At 45.7% G+C, this 26,179-nt stretch overlaps 1 protein-coding gene across 1 annotated transcript in view; it reads left to right on the top strand.

Annotated features, from left to right (window-relative positions):
* Window positions 1-1,705: 1,705 nt before the first annotated feature.
* Window positions 1,706-26,179, top strand: part of LOC141997661 (adenosine deaminase-like) — a 36,570-nt gene continuing 12,096 nt past the window's right edge. Inside the window, exons 1-6 of the mRNA XM_074970093.1 lie at window positions 1,706-1,733; window positions 7,335-7,492; window positions 17,027-17,088; window positions 20,780-20,902; window positions 21,414-21,557; window positions 22,749-22,864. Coding sequence (XP_074826194.1) covers window positions 1,706-1,733; window positions 7,335-7,492; window positions 17,027-17,088; window positions 20,780-20,902; window positions 21,414-21,557; window positions 22,749-22,864 — 631 coding nt within the window. The remainder of the gene's footprint in view (window positions 1,734-7,334; window positions 7,493-17,026; window positions 17,089-20,779; window positions 20,903-21,413; window positions 21,558-22,748; window positions 22,865-26,179) is intronic.

Here is a 26,179-nt window from a genome sequence, read left to right as displayed (position 1 = left end):
GCCTTGTAGTCCAAAAACAATGTTTTGTTTGGTGTGTTTTCCCTTCTGAGCTGTGCAGAATTAATCAGAGCTGTGAGGCAATGCTGAACTTGGAACTGTTCCCTCTACAGTCAGTTAGATCCTAGTGTCAGCTCACTTTTGGAGGCCCACTTTTGCAAGGGTCTTCTACCACTATGTGTCCGTGATCAGAGTTTCACTTCCACTTCCCACTGAAGTCAGTGTGAGCTCTATGGGCCTAGCATCTCTGAAAGCCAGGAGGCTACTGAATAATATGATGTGCTTGTTCTTTCAGCACAATTGGTGATGGCAGCTGACATGTCAGGTGACCATATTTCCCAATGCTGAATATGGGACACCTGGTAAAATTACTCGTACTCCAGTGAGTTCAACGGCAATCAATCAGAACTATGCAGTACAAACATTCAGATTAACATCAAGTTGACTGAGCCCCTGTTAAAAAGATAATACTGCATAGTTGGATTCTTTAACTTCTTATCTTTAAGGCTTTAGGGTTCACACTAGGGATGTAAATACCATTTTAAAAGTTAACCGTTTAAACTATTAAAATTTGTCATTTAAAGGGTTAACTGATTAAGCGGTTGGGGCAGACTCCACTGGCGGGGCGGGGGCTGATCCCGCCGGCTTGGCTGTGGCCCCTCCAGCTGGGGCTGGATCTGTTCCTGCGGACGCAGGGCTGCTGGGGTTGGCACAGGGTTAACATTTAAGGTTGGTTAACCAGTAAGACTGTTGCTTTCCGGTTAACTGGTAAGCAATATTTTACATCCCTAATTCACATGAGGAGGGAAGATACATACACCCCTACCCCCCCACACGCATACAGGGGGAGAGGTGTCACACACACACACACACACACACACACACACCCACACCATCTGGTGCCTACCCCACCTGCACTCACCAGCCACCGCAGCTTGCAGCCCACAGCCAGTGTCGGCTGGAAATGGGATGGAGCCCTGCTGATCGAGAGCTGGCACACAACGGGGGCTGCGCTGACAGACCAGTGCGGAGCACCTGGCCCTGCGGGCTGCATCATCACCCCGCCATTAGCCTTGCACACCCATCCCCATAGTCGGCCACGGGACCCTCCCACTCACCGCTCGTGGATGGGTGGCTGGTGAGCAAGGATCCGGCCACCAGCAGGAGTGGACCCACCACTACTGATGGGGGTGGGAGGAGACAGAAAATATGGGACAATTTGCCCATTTTAAAGAAAAAGTTGGGACACTTGCAGGAGGGCTTAAATACGGGACTGTCCCTTTAAAAATGGGACATCTGGTCACCCTACTGACATGGGTCCTATTCTCACAGGGGAAATCTGATGCCCCCTGTCCTTCCTGTCCAATTGTAGTTTGCAAACAGCTGATTTTGGCTAAAAATAAAACTTGAATGCTCACTCCTATGAGCTGAGACACCTAATATTTGACTGACCCTGGCAGAGCTTGAGTTTATAGATGTGTATTATTCTGTCCCCTGCTCTGCCTGGCGGCTCCATTCTTGTGAGCATGTGGGAGGCTGGATGAGAGATGGATTCTACTCAGCCGGAGCTTTCGAGAACAGGAGACTTGGAGATTTAAAGCCCAACTCTGGTCTTACTGGAGTCACTGAGAACATGGCCAGTTTGCCGCGGACTTCAGTGGGAACAAGAGTGGGCTCTTACATGCCATGTTGGAGCAAAGTTGGCAGCATGATCCAGCAGAAGCTGATTGAGCTAGGTTAGTTGTTGGATTGTAAAAACAAACAAACAACAGGTGCAGCTTCTGCCTAGCTGCCAAATGCTTGTTTTCTAGGCGCTTCAGAGCCATAAATATCTCTATCCTGGCTCCGCAGTCATCTCATTTCTTTCAGAGTAGCAGCCGTGTTAGTCTATATCCGTTAAAAAAAAAAAAAGGAGTACTTGTGCCACAAGTACTCCTTTTCTCATTTCTTGGGCTCCTTGCTCCAGCACTTGGGAGCATATGAAGCTGGACAGCACTGGTGTCATTTGAAATAGCTCCTTTCCCTCTGTTCCCAACATAGATGTGATCTAGTGTGATGAGCTTGCGATTCCACGTTTCAGGAGATAGAAGTGGGGGGAACAGACAATTGCAGAAAAACCCCACTCAACTTTATTATCTGAGAGTTGTGTGTTCTTTATTACAACAAGCTTATAGTTTATCAAACAATTTTTAACACAAACATGTCTCTGAAGAGAGAGTGTGTGAAACTTTTCCAGAAATAAATACCTCGGAGCTAGATGGATTCTGGAAGAGATTAGTCTGAATTTTATCAACTGTCAAAACACACACAAAAGCCTCTTCTGCCCTTCTTCTAACAGTATATGAAAACCCTACAATGCCAAATGGTGCCCATGTGTGGTGTTGCTGAGCCTGCAGGTGGAGTTTGTCCATGCACCTGTGAGCTTTGGTCCTTTTGTGATTCCCAAAAAGTAGCAGCACAGGTTAATAGTGTTCAATATTAATGCAGCAGGAACTCCCGTCACCCCTCCCCAGCTGATCCCCATGACTCCAGGTGTCTGTGTAGGCAGTGCTAAATATCCATTCACCTCTAAGCTGGATACAGAAGAAAGGTGAATTAAGGGAAGCACCGAAATCTCTAATCTATGGGAACAGGAAATAAATAAATAGTCTAAATGTACAGAGTAGAAAATGTACCTTATACAGTAAAGGCTGAAGTGTAGATTTTAAATGTCCTGTAGAGGAAAATTGCTACTGAGGCACTTTGAGAGTGGGTCATGTGACTACCACCCGTACAGTGTTGTTCTGAGCTGTTCTAGATGGGAGTAGAGTTCCATGGATGTACCACTCACTGATGAGCTTCCTACAGAACAGAATGTTCACGTATCTGAACAGAATGGTCGCAGCAGAGGCATTTAAGGGGAGAATTCATTGTTCTGGTTTGGCTCTCAGTTGTCAGCAGATTTGATGGAATGGTCCCATTTTTAGTGTCTACAGCAGGGCTGTCAAGCAATTAAAAAAATTAATTGTGATTACTCGCACAGTTAATAATAGAATACCATTTATTTAAATATTTTAGCTGTTTCCTACATTGTCAAATATATTGATTTCAATTACAACACAGAACACAAAGTGTACAGTGCACACTTTATATTTATTTTTATTACAAATATTTGTGCTATAAAAACAAATGAAATAGTATTTTTCACTTCACCTCATATCAGTACTATAATGCAATCTCTTTATCATGAAAGTTGAACTTACAAATGTAGAATTATGTACAAAAAAGCTGCATTCAAAAATACAAATAAAATATGTAAAACTTTAGAGCCTACAAGTTCACTCATCTTACTTCTTGTTCAGCCAGTCACTTAGACAAACAAGTTTGTTTACATTTGCAGGAGATAATGCTGCCCACTTCTTGTTTACAATGTCACCTGAAAGTGAGAACAGGCGTTCGCATGGCACTGTTTTAGTCGGCGTTGCAAGATATTTATGTGCCAGATGCACTAAAGATTCATATGTCCCTTCACGTTTCAACCACCATTCCAGAGGACATGTGTCCGTGCTGATGAGGGGTTCTGCTTGATAACAATCCAAAGCAGTGCAGACTGACACATGTTCACTTTCATCAGCTGAGTCAGATGCCACCAGCAGAAGGTTGATTTTCTTTTTTGGTGGTTCGGGTTCTGTAGTTTCCGCATTGGAGTGTTGCTCTTTTAAGACTTTTGAAAGCATGCTCCACACCTCAGATTTTGGAAGGCACTTTAGATTCTTTAACCTTGGGTCGAGTGCTGTAGCTATCTTTAGAAATCTCACATTGGTGCCTTTCTTTGTGTTTTGTCAAATCTGCAGTGAAAGTGTTCTTAAAATGAACAACATGTGCTGGGTCATCATCTGAGATATGCTATAACATAAAAATATATGTCAGAATGTGGGTAAAACAGAGCAGGAGACATACTATTCTCCCCCAAGGAGTTCAGTCGCAAATCTAATTAACGCATTATTTTTTTAACGAGCGTCATCAGCATGGAAGCATGTCCTCTGGAATGGTGGCCGAACAATGAAGGGGCATACGAAAGTTTAGCATCTCTGGCACATAAATACCTTGTGCTGCCAACTACAAAAATGTCATGTGAATGCCTGTTCTCACATTCAGATGACATTATAAATAAAAAGCTGGCAGCATTATCTCCCGTAAATGTAAACATACTTGTTTGTCTTAGTGATTGACTGACCAAGAAGTAGGACTGAGTGGACTTGTAGGCTCTAAAGTTTTACATTGTTTTGTTTTTGAGTGCAGTTACATAACAAAAAAAATCTACATTTGTAAGTTGCACTTTCACAAAAAAGAGATTGCATTATGGTACTTGTATGAGGTGAATTGAAAAATACTATTTCTTTTGTTTATCATTTTTACAGTGCAAATATTTGTAATAAAAATAAGATAAAGTAAGCACTGTACACTTTGTATTCTGTGTTGTAATTGAAATCAATATATTTGAAAATGTAGAAAAATATCCAAAAATATTTAATAAATTTCAATTGGTATTCTGTTGTTTAACAATGCAATTAAAACTGCAATTAATCGTGATTAATTTTTTTATCATGATTAATTTTTTTGAGTTAATCGCTGCAATTAATCGACAGCCTTATTTGTAATAAACAGAGCAGGGCCTTCTGCCATAATGGACAGATCCGCTCTGAAGGAGCCGCAGAGGGCCAAATTCCCCACTGAAGTAAATGGAGCCCTCCTATGTACTCTAGGGCTGGGTTTAGCTCTGCCAAGCTCATTCCAAGGGCCCACAGCAGCAACATTCTCAGGCTGTGGAAATGCAAGGCCTATTTCTTCAGTATGGTACGGTCCCTTTGTGCTGCTCCACTGACAAACAGGCCTTAAACTCAGCAGCCCAGGCCAGCTGAAATGGGGAGTGGCCAGTGAAAAGGATTGGCTGGAGGATCTCTCTGCTCTGACTATTTCCAAGTGCTAGAAGAGTTGCTTGGGGCCATAGTGTAAGTTAGGAGAGCTCTAAGGCTGCTGTAAGTGATTCCAGGGGCTGAACAAAGAATTGCAGAGCTACCAAGAGAGGATAAAAGCCAACTTTTCCTTTCTCTTTGGGTCCTGCCGTGAATACAGGCCAGCCACACACCTGAGAAATCAAAATCATTATCATGTGACCTCAGGAGGCTAAGGTGATGATGGTTGGTGGGGTGGGTTGGGTAGAGAGATGGAGAAGAAACTGAGGATAAAGGTTAAATACTCCTTCATCCTGAGTTTTAACCAGACGGCTCAGCCCCAACAGCCTCAGGGGAAACATTTATAAAACTGGTACGTTTTAGCTGCTGATGTGACTCCGAGTGTTAATGTCATTTTAGTTAGTGCTGGGGATGGCTCAGTGGCTGGATGTTGGATTTGCAGAGCTGGAAAAATCTAATGACATAGGTGACAGATGAGCACAAGAGAATGGTGAGAGTGCAAGAAAACAGTGGGCTCTCTTGTGAGCAGTCTCCCAACAGAGAAGCCCAGGACTGAAAGGGCCATGAGACAAAGCAGAGGATAAGTCTACCCTGGAGCTGGAAGATGTAATTTCCAGCTCAGGGAGACATACTTGTGCCAGCTCTGGTCGAGCTTGAGCACTAAAAATAGAAGTGTAGCCAAGGTGGGCAAGCTAGCCAGCCCGAATATGATCCCTTCCATAACCTTAGGTAGATACTCGGGAAAGCTAGCCTCTCCGGCTGGCTCGTGCAGCCTCCGTGACACTGCTGTTTTTAGAACATTAGCAGCCCTCTGCATCTGTAGGGGAACCCCACTGACCCGTGGAAATCTGTGCCAGCACAGAGGTCCACCCACATGGATCAGTTTGTAGCATGGGACTGCTGGTCTTGTGCACTAGAGATTTCAGAACATTTGGTGTGTTATTTATTAAGAACATAAAAACGGCCATACTGGGTCAGATCAATGGTCCATCTAACTCAGTATCCTATCTTCCGGCAGCGACCAGTGCCAGATGCTTCAAAGGGAATGGACAGAAAAGGACAATCATCAAGTGATCCATCCCGTCATCCACTCCGGCATCTGACAGTCAGAAACATCCAGAGCATGGCGGTTGCATCACTGACCATCTTGGCTAATAGCCATTGATAGACCTATCCACCAAGAACTTAACTAATTCTTGTTTGAATCCAGTTATACTTCTGGCCTTCACAATAGCCCTGGTAACAAGTTCCACAGGTTGACAGTGCGTTGTGTGAAGAAGTACTTTCTTATGTTTGTTTTAAACCTGCTGCCTATTAATTTCATTGGATGACCCCTGGATAAATAACAGTTCCTTGTTCACTTTCTCCACACTATGCATGACTTTACAGACCTCAATCATATCCCTCCTTAGGCATCTCTTTTCCAAGCTGAGTAATCCCAGTTTTTTAATCTCTCCTCATATACAAGCTGTTCCATATCCTTTGCCATTTTTGTTGCCCTTCTCTGTACTGTTTCCATTGCTAATACATATTTTTTAGATGGGATGACCAGCGCTGCATGCAGTATTCAAGGGTTGGGTGTACCACTGATTTCTATAGTGGCATTATATTTACTGTCTTATTTGCCTATCCTTTTCCTAATGGTTCCTAACATTCTGATGGAGAACATGCATAATTATTCATATTTATTACAGTAGAGCCTAGGGCCCAACAAAATTGTGTCCCCCATTGTGCTAGGCACTGTACAGAGCAGTAGCCAGGCCCTGTGCCCAAGAGCTTACACTGTAAACTGATAGGAAAGACAAAGGGAGGGGAAATGAGTTTAATACACAAACAAAGCAAATAATGTGTTGGCAGCAAATGTCACAACGCTCCCGCTCTCTTGTAACTGCAATGGTGCTGGTTCCTTCTGCACAGTGGTTTGGCACCTGCACACAGGTCTCCCAGGACCGGCTACCCTCCCCGGGCTGCTGTTGGAGGTTGGGCTGCAATGGACCCCTGGTTTTCTCTCTCTTCCCTGCTTTGTGCCAGGGTGCGACGGGTCTGACAGGGTTGGCGATGGTGGCACCGTGGCCCCTGGCTGCAGGCGTCATCTCCTCTCCTTCAACCCAGCACCCCCCAGCCTCACTCACTGCAGCCCACCTCAGGGCTTCTCCGGACAGCGGGCACCTCCGCAAAGCCTCCAGTAGGGAGCGGGGAGGCGGGCGGGGGAGTTGTAGGTGATCTGAGGGGCCCGGGTGTTTGGGGGAGAGAGGAGGAAGCTGCTTGCAAGGGAGGTGCGTGGGGGACCCCCGGGCTGCAGAGGGGAGCGGGGTCTGGTGGCCGGGCCAGGCTGCAGGGATTCCCCGCCTAGCGGAGCACCCAGGGGGCGGTGGGCCTCAGGAAAGGGCGCGGGCGGGTGTCCGGGAGGCGGGGCCGGCCCGAGCGCTGGGCGGGGCCGGGCTCCAAGCTCCCGGCAGCCCCGCTGTCCCGACAGAGCGGGCTGGAGGGGAGCCGCGGCTGCAGCATGGAGCGGGGCGCCCGTCTTCGACCTGCCTAAGGTGAGCGAGCGGGTCAGCGCCGCCGGGCCGGGCAGCGAGCTGCGGCTCTGAGCCGGGCGCCGGCTGCCTCCCCCGTGCTGGGTGCTCCTGGGTCCGAGCCGGGGGCTGCGTCCCTTCCGTGGGCGGGCGGCTCCGCGGTGGGGCAGCCCCCCACACCCCGGCACGTGCCTGCCCCCCGGGGACAGTGGGGGGCTCTCTCTCTCCCCCTGCCCCTCGCACCTCTGCCTGGAGCCGGATTCGTGGCCGCCGCCACCCCCAGGGCCGGCCTTAGGGGAAATGGCACTCTGGGCGAACTTGCATTTTGGTGCCCCGGGCCCCCGTGGACGTGGCGCCCCCCTATTGCCCCGGGCCCCCGTGGGCGTGGCGCCCCCATTGCCCCAGGCCCCCATGGGCTCCACAGTCTCACCACACTCCCTTCACCCCTAACCCTGCACTGTGCCTCTAATGCCTGCCCCCCTCCTGCGCCCCAGTCCCTGCACCCCTAACCCCTGCCCCCTCCTGTGCCCTAACCCCTACACTGTGCCCCTAATCTCTCCACTCCCTTCCTGTGCCCCCAATCCCTACACCCCCTTTGGCCTAACTCCTGTGCCCCTAACCCTTGCACTGTACCCTCTTCATCCCAAACCCTGTCCTCCCCTTCTGCGCCCCTAACCCCTGCATTGTGATCCCTTCATCCTCCTCCTACACCCACGTGGGGAAACTGACCTGGATGCATAGAGCAGCTGGCATTGTTGCTCACTCCCCCTGGAACTGCTGCTCCTCTGCCCCGTGCACCCCTAAGAGTCTGTGAGGGCGGAGAGCGAGGAATGACATCAGGGCTCCCTGCATCCAGGTCACTTTCCCTACCTGGGCTGCATAAGGAGAAGGCAAGAGAGCAGCAGCTCCTGTTCCTCACCTCACAGCCCAGCCCAGGTGGGGAAAATGACCTGGATGCAGGGAGCGCTGGTTTTGTGTGTGTTGGGGGGACTGTGTGAGGGACACTGTGTGTGTGAGAGTGAGTGTGTGTGTTGGGGCAGAGAGCGTGTGTGAGTGAATGCATGTGTGTGAAAGATTGTGTGTAAGTGAAAGACTGTGCATGTTGGTTCTTGGGGTAGTGTGTGAGAGACAATGTGTGTGGGGAGTGTGAGAGAGAGTGCATGTGTGTGAGAGGGAGTGTGTGTATGTTAAGGGGAGTATGTCACAGAGTGTGTGGGAAACACAAAGTAATGCACATTGGAAAACATAATCCCAACTATACATATAAACTGATGGGGTCTAAATTAGCTCAAGAAAGAGATCTTGGAGTCATTGTGGGTAGTTTTCTGAAAACATCCACCCAATGTGCTGTGGCAGTCAAAAAAGCGAACAGAATGATGGAAATCATTAAGAAAGGGTATGGGCCTAAGTGAGTATATGAGCAAGCTTCAGAGTAGCAGCTGTGTTAGCCTGTATTCGCAAAAAGAAAAGGAGTACTTGTGGCACCTTAAAGAGACTAACAAATTTATTTGAGCATAAGCTTTCGTGAGCTACAGCTCACTTCAGGTGCATCCGATGAAGTGAGCTGTAGCTCACGAAAGCTTATGCTCAAATAAATTTGTTAGTCTCTTTAAGGTGCCACAAGTACTCCTTTTCTTTTTATGAGCAAGCTGTCTCTTTAAGAAAGCATTCAGGATCAGGAGTCTGAAGGCTTGTTCAGACACTAGCAGCTGCTGGCAATTCTGGACCCAAAGAGGCAGCAGCACAGATTCCCCTCTGACCTGTCACCCTGGCTCAGCGGAGACCAGGTACTTGGGCAGGGGGAGGGGACACCTGACATCAGCTCCCCTCCCACCCCCTGCACAGCAGACAGGGCGCTCGCAGTCCCAAGCAGCAAGCAGCGTGGCCAGGGGTGGATCCAGGGGAGGAATGTGAGGAGGGAACAGGAGTACAGATGCTGTCCAATAGACATGTAGCATTGCAGTTGAGTTATCATTCCCTAATAAATCCCAGGCACTTCTAATGTAGGGCGGGCGTTACTCCGAACCCTCCAAAGTTCAACGTGTGAGACCGGGACCTTTTTTAAATGGTGAGACACCCAACACGAAGTAACAGAGGAGAGATGAGACAGCAGTATGTGGCTTCTGTCTCGGCAACAGTATTTTCTGTACACTTGCTGTTAAGATCTCACATGTCTAATACTGATGATTTATATTAATATAAACTCCTTCCAGTCTACACATGTGGTGATCAGTTAGACCCTGAGCATGTGAGCAAGAACCAAGTAGTCAAGCACCTCAGAGAGAGAATGCTTGGTGCCACGTCAAAGCCCCGGCCCACTCTGTCCAATGTCCCATTCCAGCTGTGGCCATCCCTGATGCTTCCAAGGAAGAAGATTTAACCCCCCCTCCACCTCAGAATACAATTGGAATCCCTTCCTGACCCCTTCAGGTAGCCAGCTGAAACCCTGAAGCATGACCATTTAGTGGCATAAACTGGAGAGAGCTCCAGGGCTGTTGAGCCCTGCCTCCTACCATCACAAGCAACCCCGTCATACAGTCACACTCATAAATTTGTCCAGCTCTCTCTCAAAACTAATTAAGTTGTTTGCCTCCACCACTCCTATTGGGACAATCCACTGTTCCAGAAATGTTCCTGATGGTTAGAAAGGTCATGTCCCCTATATACATTGGGAAAATCATCAAACACACATAGTCTACTGAGGACCACTGTGCCAACCAGAGTGTCATGGTTCATGATGTCACACCAGGCATCGTGTAGCAAAGTTCCCAGATGTGGCTCAATGCTGTAAATTCACACATTTTTGGGGTGGCCCTGCAGGTGGTGCCAGATAGGCAAAGGGGTGCACACACTGACCCCATCAATGGAGACTTTGAAATAGTACCTGATAAGGGTCCCTGCTCAGGGTAATGAGTGAGAGCCAACAATGGACCCAGTGGATGAGGGCCAGGTTCCCCAGCAGTGGTGAAGGTGGATGAGGCATCACTAGATGTCTGGACTGCATAGGGTGGAAGAAGAGCTAGATCTTTGTAACAGTCATCCACTTCCTCAAGAACCAACAGCATCTGGCAGAAGAGTTTCTGGGAAAGGGAATGGTATCCCCCAAAATAAAACCCCTGTACATTTCCCCAGTCCCAAGGAGGCAGAGTGAAACAAAGAAGTAACCCGCCATTATAAACAATAAGAAAAGTCCTGTGCTTATCCAGTTCCCCACTTGTCCATTTCATTTGGAGAGATAAGGCTCCAGTTAGCTTTGGGTAGTTCTTACAGCCCTGGGAACCTGATGGTGCTGCGCTTTTTTCTTCCAAGTTGCACGCTACTTTGGGTGGAGTTGCTCAGATGCTCCTCGCCCAATTTCATTAACCCTGTTTTATTGCAAGGTATTTGAGGGGGAGAGAACCCTCTCCCGGAGACATGGAGTGGAACCTTGTTACTTTCCTGCTGCAGTTTACAAGTGTCTTGTTTACAATAGCAACAGAGGGTAGGGGCAGATAGCCCACAATTTAAAGGAAGTTACTTAATGTTGCTGTCACTTCCATGAAAGTACTGCACTTGTGGGTCGCTTTTGCAGGAAATGTTTGAGATGAGCTAGGAACATGTAGATGCATGTTGCTAGGATTTTGTACATGGCACAATATGGAATAAATATGGATCGTGAGCCTCAAGCCTATAATTTCATCAAAGGGTTGTGCGGCCACCAAAACGCTCAAGGAGTGATGCCTTTGTGAAGCCTCAGTCATTGAATGGAATTGGAGCCCAATAATTCAAAACTTGCCAGGTGTTTACATTTTGAGGAGGACGGATCCAGGATCTGTATCACTTTGTGCTCTGCATGGTCTACAGCTCCCTCCTGTTGCTGCACTTTCTTCCATTCACATCCTTCACTCCTGTCCCTCTTGCTAGCTTCTTCCACCTTGACTCCCATCCCTCCTTCCCTACTGCCACCTCTCTCCTTCTATTGTTGCCCCTGTCCTCTGCTCCCCATCTTGCCCCCCACAGCTCATTCTATTCTGGTCCTTGTCCTAATTATTAGAACCATATAATTATGTATGGGTAGAAATCTCATGCCTGTGAATGACCAGGTTTTGACCTTGTCTATCTGGGTTCTTGTATTGCATCCATCTCCCTAGAAACTGAATGCCTCCCTAGAATAAAAAACAATAAAGCCCGCTGGCAGAGGTTGTCTGTATGTGTTTTTAAAAGTAAATGAACGAAACATGAGTGCCAGAATACGAGAGACCTATTGCTGGAAAGCTCAGTCGAAGAAAAAGAATTTGTACTGTATTTAGACCTGAATGTTGTGAAGCTAGTGGGGTGAGCTGGTGGGGTGAATATTCAAGTGTCTGTCTGCTGTGACCATTTGTTTGACCATGTGCTTGTTTGTTTGAATAGTGAGACAGTTTGACCCTGTGGGTGTTTGATTGAAAAGTGTGAATTCGGAGTGCTTTGTTCCAGGTGGGCCTTGAGTGGTTGATTGGAGGGAAGGCTTTGAGCCGGGCCACCTGCTTCGAGCCAGCAGCCTTATAAAAAGGCAGCCAGTTGTGAACCAAGTGAGCAGTGACCCGAGGACAGGCAAACAGAGGGAGTTTGCCTGTGGGGAGTTCGCACAGAGTGTTTCTGCCTTTCAGGCTCCTGAGAGAGTACATACAACATATGAGGAGCCTCTTCGAAGGAAGACATAGATAGTGAGTGATCAGCTGTTGTGACCTGCTCAGAATGTGCCATGTTTGTCTTTCTCCCAGAGGACAGAGGCGACTTCGTCTGTACGAAGTGCAAGCTGGTCTGCATATTGGAAAAGAAGGTTAGAGGACTTGAGAACCAGCTATCAACCCTGCATTGCATCAGAGAAAATGAAGATTTTCTGGCTAAAAGTCAGTGTTTGGTTCTGGAAGCAAAACATGCTGAAGAATCAGAGAGTGCAGTGCAGAGCGAGGAAGAATATTGGCAGCATGTGACCGCCAGAGGAAGAAAGAGGAGAACCTATGTACCTCCAATGCAGCTAGAGGTGTGAAACCGTTTTCAGGCTCTCTGCACAGGTACTACTGCGGAGAAGGATTTGGAAGAGCCCTCTGAGGGAAGATATCAGAAGGAGACCCCCATCGGCCAGAAGGCATGGGATGCATTGTCCTATGGGGTGGAGGTTCCATGACCACCACTCCCAAGGGTGATGATGGTCGGGGACTCCTTTCTAAGGGGGACGGAGTCATCCATCTTCTGACCAGACTGGGAGACTTGAGAAGTGTGCTGCTTGCCTGGAGCTAGAATCCAGGATGTGACGGAGTGTTTGCTGAGACTGATCAAGACCTCAGACCACTACCCATAAGAACATAAGAATGGCCATACTGGGTCAGATCAAAGGTCCATCCAGCCCAGTATCCTGTCTACTGACAATGGCCAATGCCAGATGCCCCAGAGGGAGTGAACCTAACAGGTAATGATCAAGTGATCTCTCTCCTGCCATCTATCTCCACCCTCTGACAAACAGAGGCTAGGGACACCATTCCTTACCCATCCTGGCTAATAGCCATTAATGGACTTAACTTCCATGAATTTATCCAGTTCTCTTTTAAACCCTGTTATGTCCTAGCCTTCACAACCTCCTCAGGCAAGGAGTTCCACAGGTTGACTGTGTGCTGAGTGAAGAAGAACTTCCTTTTATTTGTTTTAAACCTGCTGCCCATTAATTTCATTTGGTGGCCCCTAGTTCTTATATTATGGGAACAAGTAAATAACTTTTCCTTATTCACTTTCTCCACACCACTCATGATTTATATACCTTTATCATATCCCCCTTTAGTCTCCTCTTTTCCAAGCTGAAAAGTCCTAGCCTCTTTAATCTCTCCTCATATGGGACCCGTTCCAAACCCCGAATCATTTTAGTTGCCCTTCCTACTTCTCCACGTGGGCACCAATGATACTGCCAAGAATGACCTTGAGCGGATCACCGCAGACTACGTGGCTCTGGGAAGAAGGATAAAGGACTTTGAGGTGAAATTCATGTTCTCGTCCATCCTCCCTGTTAAAAGAAAAGGCCCAGGTAGGGACCGTCGAATTGTGGAGGTGAATGCGTGGTTACCCAGGTGGTGTCTGAGAGAGGGCTTTGGATTCTTTGACCATGGGATGCTGTTCCGGGAAGAAGGATTGCTAGGAAGAGATGGGATCCACCTAACGAAGAGAGGGAAAAGCATCTTCGCAGGCAGGCTTGCTAACCTAGTGAGGAGGGCTTTAAACTAGGTTCACCGGGGGATGGTGACCTAAGCCCAGAAGTAAGTGGGGAAGTGGGATACCGGGAGGAAACACAAAGAGGAGGGTACAAGATGGGAAGTCTCCTGATTCATACTGAGAAAGTAGGGCAATTGGCTAGTTATCTTAGGTGCATGTACACGAACGCAAGAAGCCTGGGAAACAAGCAGGAAGAATTGGAAGTCCTGGCACAATCAAGGAACTATGACGTGACTGGAATAACAGAAACTTGGTGGGGCAGTTCACATGACTGGAGCACTGTCATGGATGAGTATAAACTCTTCAGGAAGGACAGGTACGGGAGGAAAGGTGGAAGAGTTGCATTGTATGTAAGAGAGTGGTATGATTGCTCAGAGCTCCAGTTTGAAACTGGAGAAAAAAAAGCCTGTTGAGTCTTTGGGTTAAGCTTAGAGGTGAGAGCAACAAGGGTGATGTCATGCTGGGCGTGTGCTATAGACCACTGGATCAGAGGGATGAGGTAGACAAGGCTTTCTTCGGACAACTAACTGAAGTTTCCAGATCACAGGCCCTGGTTCTAATGGGGGACTTCAATCATCCTGACATCTGCTGGGAGAGCAATACAGCAATGCACAGACAATCCAGGAAGTTTTTGGAGAGTGTTGGGGACAACTGCCTGGTACAAGTGCTGGAGGAACCAACTAGGGGCCGTGCTCCTCTTGACCTGCTACTTACAAACAGGGAAGAATTGGTAGGGGAAGCAGAAGTGGGTGGCAGCCTAGGCAGCAGTGACCATGAGATGGTTGAGTTCAGGATCCTGACAAAAGGAAGAAAGGTGAGTAGCAAAATATGGACCCTCGACTTCAGAAAAGCAGACTTTGACTCCTTTAGGGAACTGATGGGCAGGATCCCCTGGGAAGCTAATATGAGGGGGCAAGGAGTCCAGGAGAGCTGTCTGTATTTTAAAGAAGCCTTATTGAGGGCGCAGGAACAAACCATCCCAATGTGCAGAAAGAATAGCAAATATGGCAGGCGACCAGCTTGGCTTAACAGTGAAATCTTCGGTGATCTTAAACTCAAAAAGGAAGTTTACAAGAAGTGGAAATTTGGACAGATGACTAGTGAGGAGTATAAAAATATTGCTAGAGCATGCAGGGATGTAATCAGGAAGGCCAAGGCACAATTGGAGTTGCAGCTAGCAAGAGATGTGAAGGGTAACAAGAAGGGTTTCTACAGGTATGTTAGCAACAAGAAGGTCAGGGAAAGTGTGGGACCCTTACTAAACTGGGGAGGCAACATAGTGACAGATGATGTGGAAAAAGCAGAAGTACTCACTGCTTTTTTTGCCTCGGTCTTCACAGACAAGGTCAGCTCCCAGACTGCTGCACTGGGCAACACATTATGGGGAGGAGGTGAGCAGCCCTCAGTGGTGAAAGAATAGGTTAAGGACTATTTAGAAAAGCTGGACATGCATAAGTCCATAGGTCCAGATCTGATGCATCCGAGGGTGCTGAGGGAGTTGGCTGATATGATTGCAGAGCCATTGGCCATTATCTTTGAAAATTCGTGTCGCGGGAGGTCCCGGACGATTGGAAAAAGGCAAATACAGTGCCCATATTTAAAAAAGGGAAGAAAGAGAACCTGGAGAACTAAAGACCAGTCAGCCTCACTTCAGTCCCTGGCAAAATCCTGGAGCAGGTCCTCAAGGAATCCATTTTGAAGCACTTGGATGAGAGGAAGGTGATCAGGAACAGTCAACATGGATTCACCATGGACAAGTCATGCCTGACCAACTTGATTGCCTTCTATGATGAGATAACTGGCTCTGTGGATATGGGGAAAGCGGTGGATGTGATATATCTTGATTTAGCAAAGCTTTTGATAACGGTCTCCCACAGTATTCTTGCCAGCAAGTTAAAAAAGTATGGATTCAATGAATGGACTGTAAGGTGGATAGAAAGCTGGCTAGATTGTTGGGCTCAATGGGTAGTGATCAACGGCTCGATGTCTAGTTGGCAGCTGGTATCAAGTGGAGAGCCCCGGGGGTTGGTCCTGGGGCCAGTTTTGTTCAACTTCCTTATTAATGATCTGGATGATGGGATTAATTGCACCCTCACAAGTTCGCAGATGACATTAAGATGCGGGGAGAGGTAGATACGCTGGAGGGTAGGGTTAAGGTCCAGAGTGACCTAGACAAATTGGAGGTTTGGGCCAAAAGAAATCTGATGAGGTTCAACAAGGACAAGTGCAAATAATCTGCAACATCCACCGCGTGTTGAAAAGGTACCAGTCTTTTATCTTCCAAGAGGTCTTGCTCCTAGCAGAAATTATTTATCTCTGAAAGTGTGTGGCAAGCAGAGGTTTAGAATTAAAGGTGATTTGGGCTATTGTCTCAAGTGTAATGGGTCTAAACTAAAGCACCATTTTGAAACATGATCTAAGCAAGAGTAGCTTTTGGTTGAGAAACTGAGGTGCTTATGGAATGGCATTCTCAGCAAGCAGAAATCCGTATTAGTCAGCATTTAAGACAGTGGTTCTCAAGTCAATGTACACGTACCCCTGGGGGTGCGCAGAGGTCTTCCAGGGGGTACATCAACTCATCTAGATATTTGCCTAGTTTTACAACAGGTTACATAAAAAGCACTAGCGAAGTCAGTAGTAGAAACTAAAATTTCATACAATGACTTGTTTATACTGCTCTATATACCATACATTGAAATGTAAGTACAATATTTATATTCCAATTGATTTATTTTATAATTATATGGTAAAAATGAGAAAGTCAGCAATTTTTCAGTAATAGTCTGCTGTGACACTTTTTTGTATTTTTATATCTGATTTTGTAAGTAAGTAGTTCTCAAGTGAGGAGAAACTTGAGGGTATATAAGACAAATCATACTCCTGAAAGAGTACAGTAATTTGGAAAGGCTGAGAGCCACTGGTTTAAGAGGTTATGAATATCAAGCTGGAGCAAGTTAGAAACAAAGTCTCCCCCCTCCACCCCAATTCATTATGGGACCAAATATGAGTAGGACAATTTCCTGACCAGTGTTAAGGTTCCTGTAAATAGTTTGCTTGTGAAGGAATGTTAAAAATGTGACCTCCGGGAAGAACAATGAATCCAATTCTGTCAATTTTCAGACATTTAAAAAAAAAACCAACAAAAAACCCCCCATACGCTTACTATGTTTCTTTTCTATATTCAGTAGCTTTCTGTGTTCTCTCTTTTAGCTCCCATCTTGTGACTCCACCACACTGGCTATATTTGTAGCATATTCTGATCCAGAGATTACTTTCACAGTTTTATGAATGTGTCATTGTTCTTTGTCTTTTTTTTTATTATTATTATTATTACAGGTAGACCTTCATGTCCACCTGGATGGAGCCATTAAGCCAGAAACAATCTTATACTTTGGCAAGTGAGTTGTTTAAAAATATCAATTTGCTTCAGTGTGTTTAGCTGGGTGCTTTGATTTGTAAAGATTTCCTGGACAGAGGCACCTCTGTTTAAAAAAGAAAATTCCTAGAATTTGGCCCTGTCCTTGCTGATTAGTCCTGTGTGACTTACAATTATAATACTTTCCATTAGCATGATTTTACCTGACAAAGATAAGGATTTTTTTTTTTTTACTGAGCCCTGCCAGCCAAACTGTCCTATAGAGCACTGTATGTCTCCACCCAGTTCTCAAAAGTTTACTGTCCATGTCCGTCCAGGAAACTCTGCTTGAAATGTGCAAACAACAAATGGCTGTCACTAGCATGTCCTAGTCGGAGTGTAAACCAGCACTGTGACGGAGTGCATGATGCACAGAGCTGACCACTTTCTAGTAGTGTAGTAGGGAAACTGGATTGAATTGGTGTCAAATATGTCACCAAATAGTGACCTAGTGCCCGTCTCCTTATGCTCATAAGCCACAAACCAAACAGAGCTATAAACAACAACATGAACAGGTTAGATGAGGAAACAGATTTTGTGGTCAGGCTTTCAAACAAATTTAGAAAGAGTGAATTATGAGTCCATTTCTAAATATATACATAAAACAGCGCAGTGTTCTGTCTCATTAATAGAGTTTTGCAAAGTGCAAACAACCCTAGCTCACCAGCATTGCCACCAGCTGTCCCTTGTAGTTGACTGCCAGTCCCTGGTCTGCAGAAAGCAATTGGCTGGGTCAGTTGTACTTGCCACACTACTAATGCTAGTGTTTGTGTTTTCAGCAGGGGTTTTTTTCTCTTAGCACTCAGTGTAAATTTTCTGTTTGATCCTGCATTGCCATCTCAAAACCCGATGGTATAATTAGGGCTGTGTAAATAATTGGATATTCAGTTCAGGAGCAGATCTGAAAAAAAAATAGTTTTGGGTTGACCTGAAAAGAAAATGTTTTGAAATTTTTGCCAAACTGAAATGTTGGAAAAAACGGTTTGTGTCATGTCAGCCATAACATTTGGTTTTGATTTTGAAAATTTTATAATCTGTTTAAATTTGAGGGAAATTCCAAAATGAAGAAAAGTTGAAACTTTTTTCTCCAGAACACCAAATTCGACCTGACTCTGTGGGGTTGTTTTTTGTTTTTGTTTTGGAGTGGAAAAAAAGAGTTCTGTGCAAAAAAAAATTGCCTCACTCTAGATGTAACCCATTGCCAAGAAAAATCTTCAGTGCTATGGCTTCATTGCTGGCTTAAGCAAGAAGGAGCAGATGGGCTCTGTAGGGGAGGCAAACTCTGGTTAATTGACACATACACTTGATGAGTGGCAAGGTAAATAATTAACAACTTGAGGACCTGGCTCTATAATTTTAAACAAGATAAACATAAACTTTCACACCTGGAAGAAGTTTCATTTAAAGATAAAGGACATTGGCAAACAATGCCAGATTTCTAAAGTATGGCGGAAATCCCTGTTATCAAGAACGTCATGATTAGGTTGAATGTAACAACCAGCCTTTGCAGGTTCTTGCCCATGTCCCAACAAATAACACTTCAACATAGTTGTGTGGGCTTTAGCCATTAACGCAATTTCCAGTAAAAATGGAACAGATGTGGCATCATCTAAAATGGATGGATTGGAGGATTTGATAAAATATTTTTGTGTGGGGAAAAAAAATTACTTCTCAGGCCAGGACTAAGGTGCCTTCAGAACTTGCAATAGTTTCTGCGATGCAGCCAAGATAAATATTCAGAAGGTGCATCAAGAAAATCCTTCTCATTAATTGCTGGATGCCCCTTTGGTATGTTGTGTAAGAATTCCCCTTGATTTCACCCATCTATACATATTGTAGGATCAAAGGAGTGGGTTAAAGATTTCAGTGTATGGATAGGTATCCTGTGCATGTGAGGGATTCATTGACACATCTGACTCTCTGGAGCTCTTCTACTTCCTTATGGCAATGTGGGTGATTGGGTTGTATGGTTACCTGGGCGATTCTCTTGACTCTTGTAAATGGGAGTGTCCGTACTTCACGCACCTGAGGGAACTGTGCTTGCAACTTGGCAGGAGCCCAGGGCTGCCCCATGCTTGTATAAATGGAGGTGACTGGAGCTATTTTTATATCTACTGTAAAGCTGGAGCCTACAAAAACTACCACTCCCAACATATAGTGCTCAGTTCAGGGTAGAGCAAAAATGCATGTTGGTTTTTGTGCAGGGACAGCATTTTGTGGGTGCAGTCTAGGAGTCTGCTTTGAAAATCTGGCCCCAAGCATAGAATGCTGCTTGTGATCATGACTTCGTGATCGTGACACGAAAACTGCTTGGTACAGATCAAACAGCAAATAAATAAAGTTGCTGGGTGGTGATTGACTCAATTTGACTACATCCAAATAATGCAACGTTGTAGTGACACGTGAGAGAGACTCTGCATTGGTGCTCTAAGTCTTGTGTTTGCAATCCCTGCCTAGACTCCCTAAAAGCACAGGTTTGAATTCTGTCAGGCTTGACTTCACTCATCCACCTTTTATGGTGCATATGTTGACTTCCACACAGTCTAGTGTGTCTAAGTCTTATATCTTTATATGTGTAGACGATCCCAAATTACCCTGCATCCAGCCCACTGTAGTTAAGTGTACCATAGACAGAGAAAGGCCTGCAGGAAGGATTTGAATGAGGATAGGATAAGGGCCTGTTCACGGGCTCAGGAAAGGCAGTGTTCAATGTAGGGCGTGGCTTGGAGGTGTCTGTCATTTAAACTGGACAAACGATGTGTCATCAGAGTGGAAAGGGCAATGTGGAAAGAGTAATCCTTAACGGTAATGAATGATGTATGCTGAGTGCCAGGGTCTTAATCTGTGGTAACTGCCTTTGAACTCTGAATGTAGTGTAGATTTCCTACACCACAGAGCAATAAAACATGTGTGTACATTGAGCAGAGGAGCAATATCAGTCACGGTATTTTCCTGCAGATAGGTTATGTAGTTGGCTGTTGGAACTGGAGAAGGCCAAGTACTCGGTAATGAGATCTGGAGTTTTTCCCCTCCAGCTCACAAGCTCAGAGACAGCCCACTTTTGGTAGCAATGGAAGGGCTTTCCTATCTGGATGCTCTTTGGTGGCTTCTCTGAGAAGGGGCTTGGGTGTCAGCCTTGGTTCACAGTGTAAAGATTTCCATATCTGAGAAACCACATCACAATTGTTGTCTATTGTTGGCAGCCTCAGCAGAAAGGTTAAGGATTGACCAGCTCTTGGAGACTAGCAATCGGCAGTCCTGAGAAGGTTCCGTGGCTCAGTTTAGACATGTAATCCGATGTTTGTTGGCAGCTCTTGACTATGTATAATTGGGGTGGGAAATTACTTTCGTGAAATAATTAGGCATTTATGCTTCCGGGACCAGGAAGTACCAAGGCACCAGGAAAAGAGAGGTTCTGTTTTGGTTCTATTTCTTTGGATAGTTCTGGGTCTGTTGTTGCTGCATTGTTGATAGAGTTCAGTCTCCTCTCTTATCCGGTGGGGCTCCTGAGGCATATTTTTGAGGCATTTTTTAAAAGACTGAGCTATCTTTTGCCTGTGCTGTATCTGTTCTGTGGAGAAATAGACTCAAAGCAGGCTTCAGCAGTATGGACTATGTTTCTATTTAAAGGTGTAACCCAAATCCTTGTCAGTGAAATGTGTATTTATTTCTAGGAAAAGAGGAATTCCGCTCCCTGGCGACACTGTTGAAAACCTCTTGCAGCATATCAGTTACACGGAGCCACTCACTCTCACCCAGTTTCTAGAAAAGTTTGCTCTCTACATGCCTGCCATTGCGTAAGTAACTTATTGCCTGGTAACCACTGCAAGTTTCTTATCGGTCTCGGGCGTCTGCAAGCTAGTATTGCCGATCTGGGGCTTGAATGGTCCTGAGAATGCTTGCTTGGGAGACTCTAAGCTACAAAATGTATTCATTTCCCTTTACTATGATAATGATGATTGATAACATCATGGTATTTTATTTGCTTATCTGAAAAAAATCACTGGTTCCTGGGAAGTGGGGGAGTAGGCTTTTGCCCAGCTGGTTTAGAGATGATGCAGTCAGTCCTGGCACCATGCAGGGAGAGAAGCTAAATGACTCACTAGATAGGTCACTTCCAAGCCAAAGGACTCTTGCATTCTAATTTCTCTAAGTGTGTGATGAATTTTCATGTGCTGGTGAGACGGGGATGCCTCTTGGGAAGCATTCAGACCCTCAGCAGGTGCACTCTCCCCTATCTTGTTGATCAGCAGCCCATAAGTTGCTGAGAACTCATAAATCAGACTAATCCTGTTCTTTTCCTTACAGGGGGGACCGCGATGCTGTGAGAAGAATAGCCTATGAGTTTGTAGAAATGAAAGCAAAAGAAGGTGTCATCTATGTTGAGGTCAGGTACAGCCCTCACCTCCTAGCCAACTGCAAAGTTCATCCTGTTCCATGGGGCCAAGAAGAGTAAGTGAATCCATAAAGTGTAAGACTGTGCCAACACAGCACGCTGAGATCTGCGCGAAAGCCACTGACCAGCAAATGGAGAACACAGTTTTGCTCCCAGGACAGGAGGGAGGCAGCACACCTTTTATTTCTATCTGGAATTCAGTAATAGTTATGTGTACGCTTTTCCTTCCCCCCTAAAAATGTTCTTCCTCTGGTAACTGCTCCATCTGCTGCCCTCTTCTGAGGACAAATTGCCCCAGGGGCATTGTCTTGCCTGTGGGAAACAGCTGTTAGATTTTTGGCTTAAGCTGCTCCCCCTTCAAGAAGTCACCACAGTTCAGATACACATCCCCACCCCAACCACAATGTAACCTTTTCTATCAGCAAGGTTAGTGGGCTGAGCCTTTGGGAGCAGCCCTTGTAGCTCTCAGTCTATCTTTCTATGTCATCTGTGCTCTTTAGAACAGCGTGTCGCTAAGTAAACCAGCACCGAGCTTTGCAAGAAGAGCTCTGGGATTTCTCACAAAACATGGTTTGAGGCATCTGCTGCTTTTTGTGTCACACCACTCACTGCTGCCAGGATAGTGCAAAGCTCTGCATCTTAAGACTTTTTGGCCAAAAGGAAAAAAGTTCCTCTTCCCCAGCTGGCAAACTGGTTCATTTATTTAAAGAAATGCGGTGATCTAGCGCGGGGTTTGCGAAAGTGCATCTCTCAGGCCAACTTGCATCCTACGCAGCTCTGCAGTGCTGCCTTCCTCATCCTCCAAACAGATGTGGGTCACTGAGGACCTCAGTTACAAAGGAGGCTAGTGCTGCATATAGGTGCAAAGGGAGATTCACAGGTGCACCTAAGGGAGTCAGAGGCCTAACCTGCTTAGACACTTTTATAAATGCTACTAAGGGCCTAAAAACCTTTATAAATCTGGCCCTGAAACTACAGTTCCTGGCAGACCATGCTCCCTCTTGCTCTGAAGGGGTGCAGTGTACTCCTTTTTTTTATATAAATCTGGCCCTTAGCTTTCTGGCATTTTGCCAGTGTGGTCACATTGGTTGGGCAGTGTTTGGATTCTCCTGTATTTTACAGCATACAGCAATAATACAGCCAGCTCAGTGATGTTACATTAGGGAAGCAGTTTCTCTTCCTCTGGGATTGCTGGGGTGTCGAACCTCACGAGCTTGCTAGCTAACTTCTAAGTTTTCTTCCCACAGGGGCGACCTCACTCCGGATGAAGTGGTTCACCTTGTTAATCAGGGATTACAGGATGGAGAAAGGAATTTCAACATCAAAGCCAGGTCTATTCTGTGCTGCATGCGCCATATGCCAAGTAATGTATTACAGTTCACCTGCTGCTCTGCTCCCTCCTTTCCTGACCCTTTGAGGGGTGTGTGAAATGCCTTGAATTGCGATCCTTTGGGGAAATGTTAGGGAAGCATCAGTTGCTCAGTTCTGGTTTGAATGTTGTCTAAGTGCCGTGGGAAGGTGATGGCTATTTCCCATGTAGGTGCTGGTGGAAGAGAGAGACGGAGGGAGGAGAAGACACTCTTCATACCCACTCAGTGATTTCCAGGTCTTTTCTCTCTGGGGAGGGGGTAAATCTGACATCTCCCCAGTCTCAAGATTGAAGGATGCCAGCTCAGTTTTTCCTATTTCTGCAAAAAGCAATTTCTAACCAGCTTAGAGTTGTGCCCAGGTTAGTCAAAGGCACTTTGTGGGGTAGGGTACGTGCTCTGGCGTATCAGTTGGAAGCAGCAGCTCTTAGAGCAGCAAAGACTGCTTTGTGGCATTTCTGTCTCTTTAGAAATACACACAATCCATGTCAGGTGTTTGAACCCAAGAGAGCAATGTATTCTAGTTCTATGGCCCCACTCCTCCCATCGGGAAGCTTTGAATGTCACTCTTTTGTTAGTGTGTTGTTGAGAGGGCCCCTTAGGAGGGAAGCAGTGTCTACGGTGGACCCCATGTGCAGGTGATGGCTGTGTGGACTTGGAGAAATGTTCCATGGGGGCCTTTCAGGCTCACTGCATGGCTGCCTCTGGCTCTGTTCTCTCCTGGTGTTTAGTACCCCTTAGGACAAGATACAAGGTGAAAAAGGGAGAAACATTGGGCCTGCCTTGAAGAAATGAATTTGTGGATGCGAAATAGAGGTTAAGTGGAGTGGATGTCATTCATTTCCATTTCCTGCAGCTAGCTTTAAAATAAAAACCAAGAGCTGGGTAGAGTGATGCAGGACAGCTCCAGCTGGGTTTAGAGGAGATGTGGCCTGGTTAAGGGATTGCTTGTTATAACTGGGATTCAGGGAAGATAGGTTGCTTGTGAAGAGACTATTAGTTATGTATTGAAATACCATGTATAATATGCCTTCTTCTAATTCTGGTATTAAACAAACCAAACCCTTGAAATACACTGCTTCAGTCCATACTGGAACCTCGTTCAGTATTATGCCCTTCCATGAGAAAGATGGGGAAACTTGAGCTCCTAGTTGAGAATGAAACAAATTTCTGGACTCCTTTGGGTTGGAAATGTGTATCAGATAGTGCTGTTCCCACCATCCCAAAGCACAGTGTAGAACAAAAATGATCAGTACTTAAAAGCAGTAACAAAGATACCTGGCAGTACTTCAGGTAAAGCTGCAGAGTAGATGCTCAAGTTGGAAACATTCCATGGGCAAGGAGAACAATTATATAATGACTGCACTTCCATTGTCTGGTTATGATGAGGGCTAACTAAATAAACCTGTTGTTTCCATACTCTATGCAGGACCAGGTCCAAAAAACAGGTGAAATACACTAAGCCACGTTCACTAAAGGCCAAAATTTTAAATGTATGTAGGTGCCTGAAAATGCAGCCTGGTGCCTAGTGGGATTTCGAAAGGTGCCTAAACATTTTTGAAAATCCCACCAGGTGCCTATCCGCATTTTAATGCATCTAAATATCTTTTAAAATCTGGCCTTAAACTCATTGACTTCTATAAATAAAATACTTATCCACAGCTGATACCGTTATCTAAAATAGGGGTTATATGGTAAGTCAGCCAATTTTCTATATTATCTTGACCTGCTGCATTCTAGAAATAGCACAATCAGGAAGACTAGGAAACAATTTTGCAGTAACTTAACCTTTTATAAACAAAGGCATGTACTGACATTTTGAAATCCTTGCTAAACAGTTGCCTCGGGATACTTAGTAGATGGGTGATGAAAAGGCATACTAGTAATGTCTGGCAGGTCTATATCTAAAAAGGTGGGAAATGATCCTATATGAAGTGATCCGATGAAGTGAGCTGTAGCTCATGAAAGCTTATGCTCAAATAAATTTGTTAGTCTCTAAGGTGCCACAAGTACTCCTTTTCTTTTTGCAGATCCAAACTAGCGGCAGGTGTTTCTGTAGTGAGTGGTCACTTCCATAATTTCCTCTGGCTATCATCATAGACCTCATGCTCAGTGTGGTAGTGTGTAGACTCTCTTCTCTGAGCAGTTAAAGCATAGATTGCTGTTACTTGGGCAGATGCAGTCGTTCTCTATTTTTCCCTCCTGTAACTGTGATCAGCCCATCACTTCCAAGCCACGAAGCACATATAGTTACAGAAAAACCTTTCAGGTTCCATTCCAGGCTGTGTTTTTAAAGGGCCAATGAATGAGCGCCCACTAGGTTTGCCAGCTCATCTGTTTGCCCACATGCAAACTCTATAGTGTCTATGCCACAGAGCCCTTGTCCCTGAAAGCCAGGCAGTGCTGCAGGTGCATTGTTAGGGGCCTTCAGCAAGTGTGTCCCCTGCTGTCTTAACTCTGAAGGTCCTTCAGAAAGACTAAATGAGATGACAGACACATCTAGAAAAGCCTCATGTTTCCTAGTCAGTTACTGCTTTTACTTCTCTCTTTTTAGAATAGTTTTTCATAACTTCTGCCCTCCTGTTGCTGCCACCCTCTGTGTTTCTGGGCTGTGTTGAATTTAATCTTGGAGCTGACCACACCTTTTTGTCTGCCCTCCTCTGCCCGTTTTAGTTTAATATCTTTAGAAGTTTTCTCTGATTTCTCCCTTCCCCCAAGAAAAATTAAACAAACCCAAAGGGCAGTGAGTAAGGGCTTTAAGAGGGAACTGCTGTGCTCCTTATGCTGTTGGCAGCATTCCCAAATTTAATCTGCCAGTGGAGCCTGGAGCACCTGAATTCTTCACCTCTGGACTTTTCATCTTTTCCTTCATTATCTCCTAAGAGAGAGTGGCATTTTCTTCCATCTCCAAAGCAGAACCGCTTGTTTCCATCCATTGGCATCATTGAAACTTGCTTATCCTCACAGCAGGCTGTCCGTGGGCTTACACTTTCATTCAGGGAATCTGGATGGTTGTGTAGTCCTTAGAAAGTGGTTTAGATGAATCTTTTTTTAATTGCTTCCTATAAATCTAGACTTGGAGAGGAATATTTACAAAGGGGTAAGCAGGGATCTCATCTGGCACCTTCAGATGCACTGCTGTGGAAGAAAAGGCCTTCCTCACCCCCCTCCATAGTCAAATGTGGCCTTGGGAATAGAATCCTGTCCCTTGATGCTCTTTTTCTTATACTGCTTCTTTGTATGGAAAATATCATTTTCTCTACACATGTTAAAAGACACAATGCCCCTGCTGCTCTGAGCAATGATTGCCC

The sequence above is a fragment of the Natator depressus genome, chromosome 13, assembly GCF_965152275.1.
Source record: "Natator depressus isolate rNatDep1 chromosome 13, rNatDep2.hap1, whole genome shotgun sequence".
Classification (NCBI taxonomy): domain Eukaryota; kingdom Metazoa; phylum Chordata; order Testudines; family Cheloniidae; genus Natator; species Natator depressus.
This window is presented reverse-complemented; position numbering and strand designations above follow the sequence as displayed.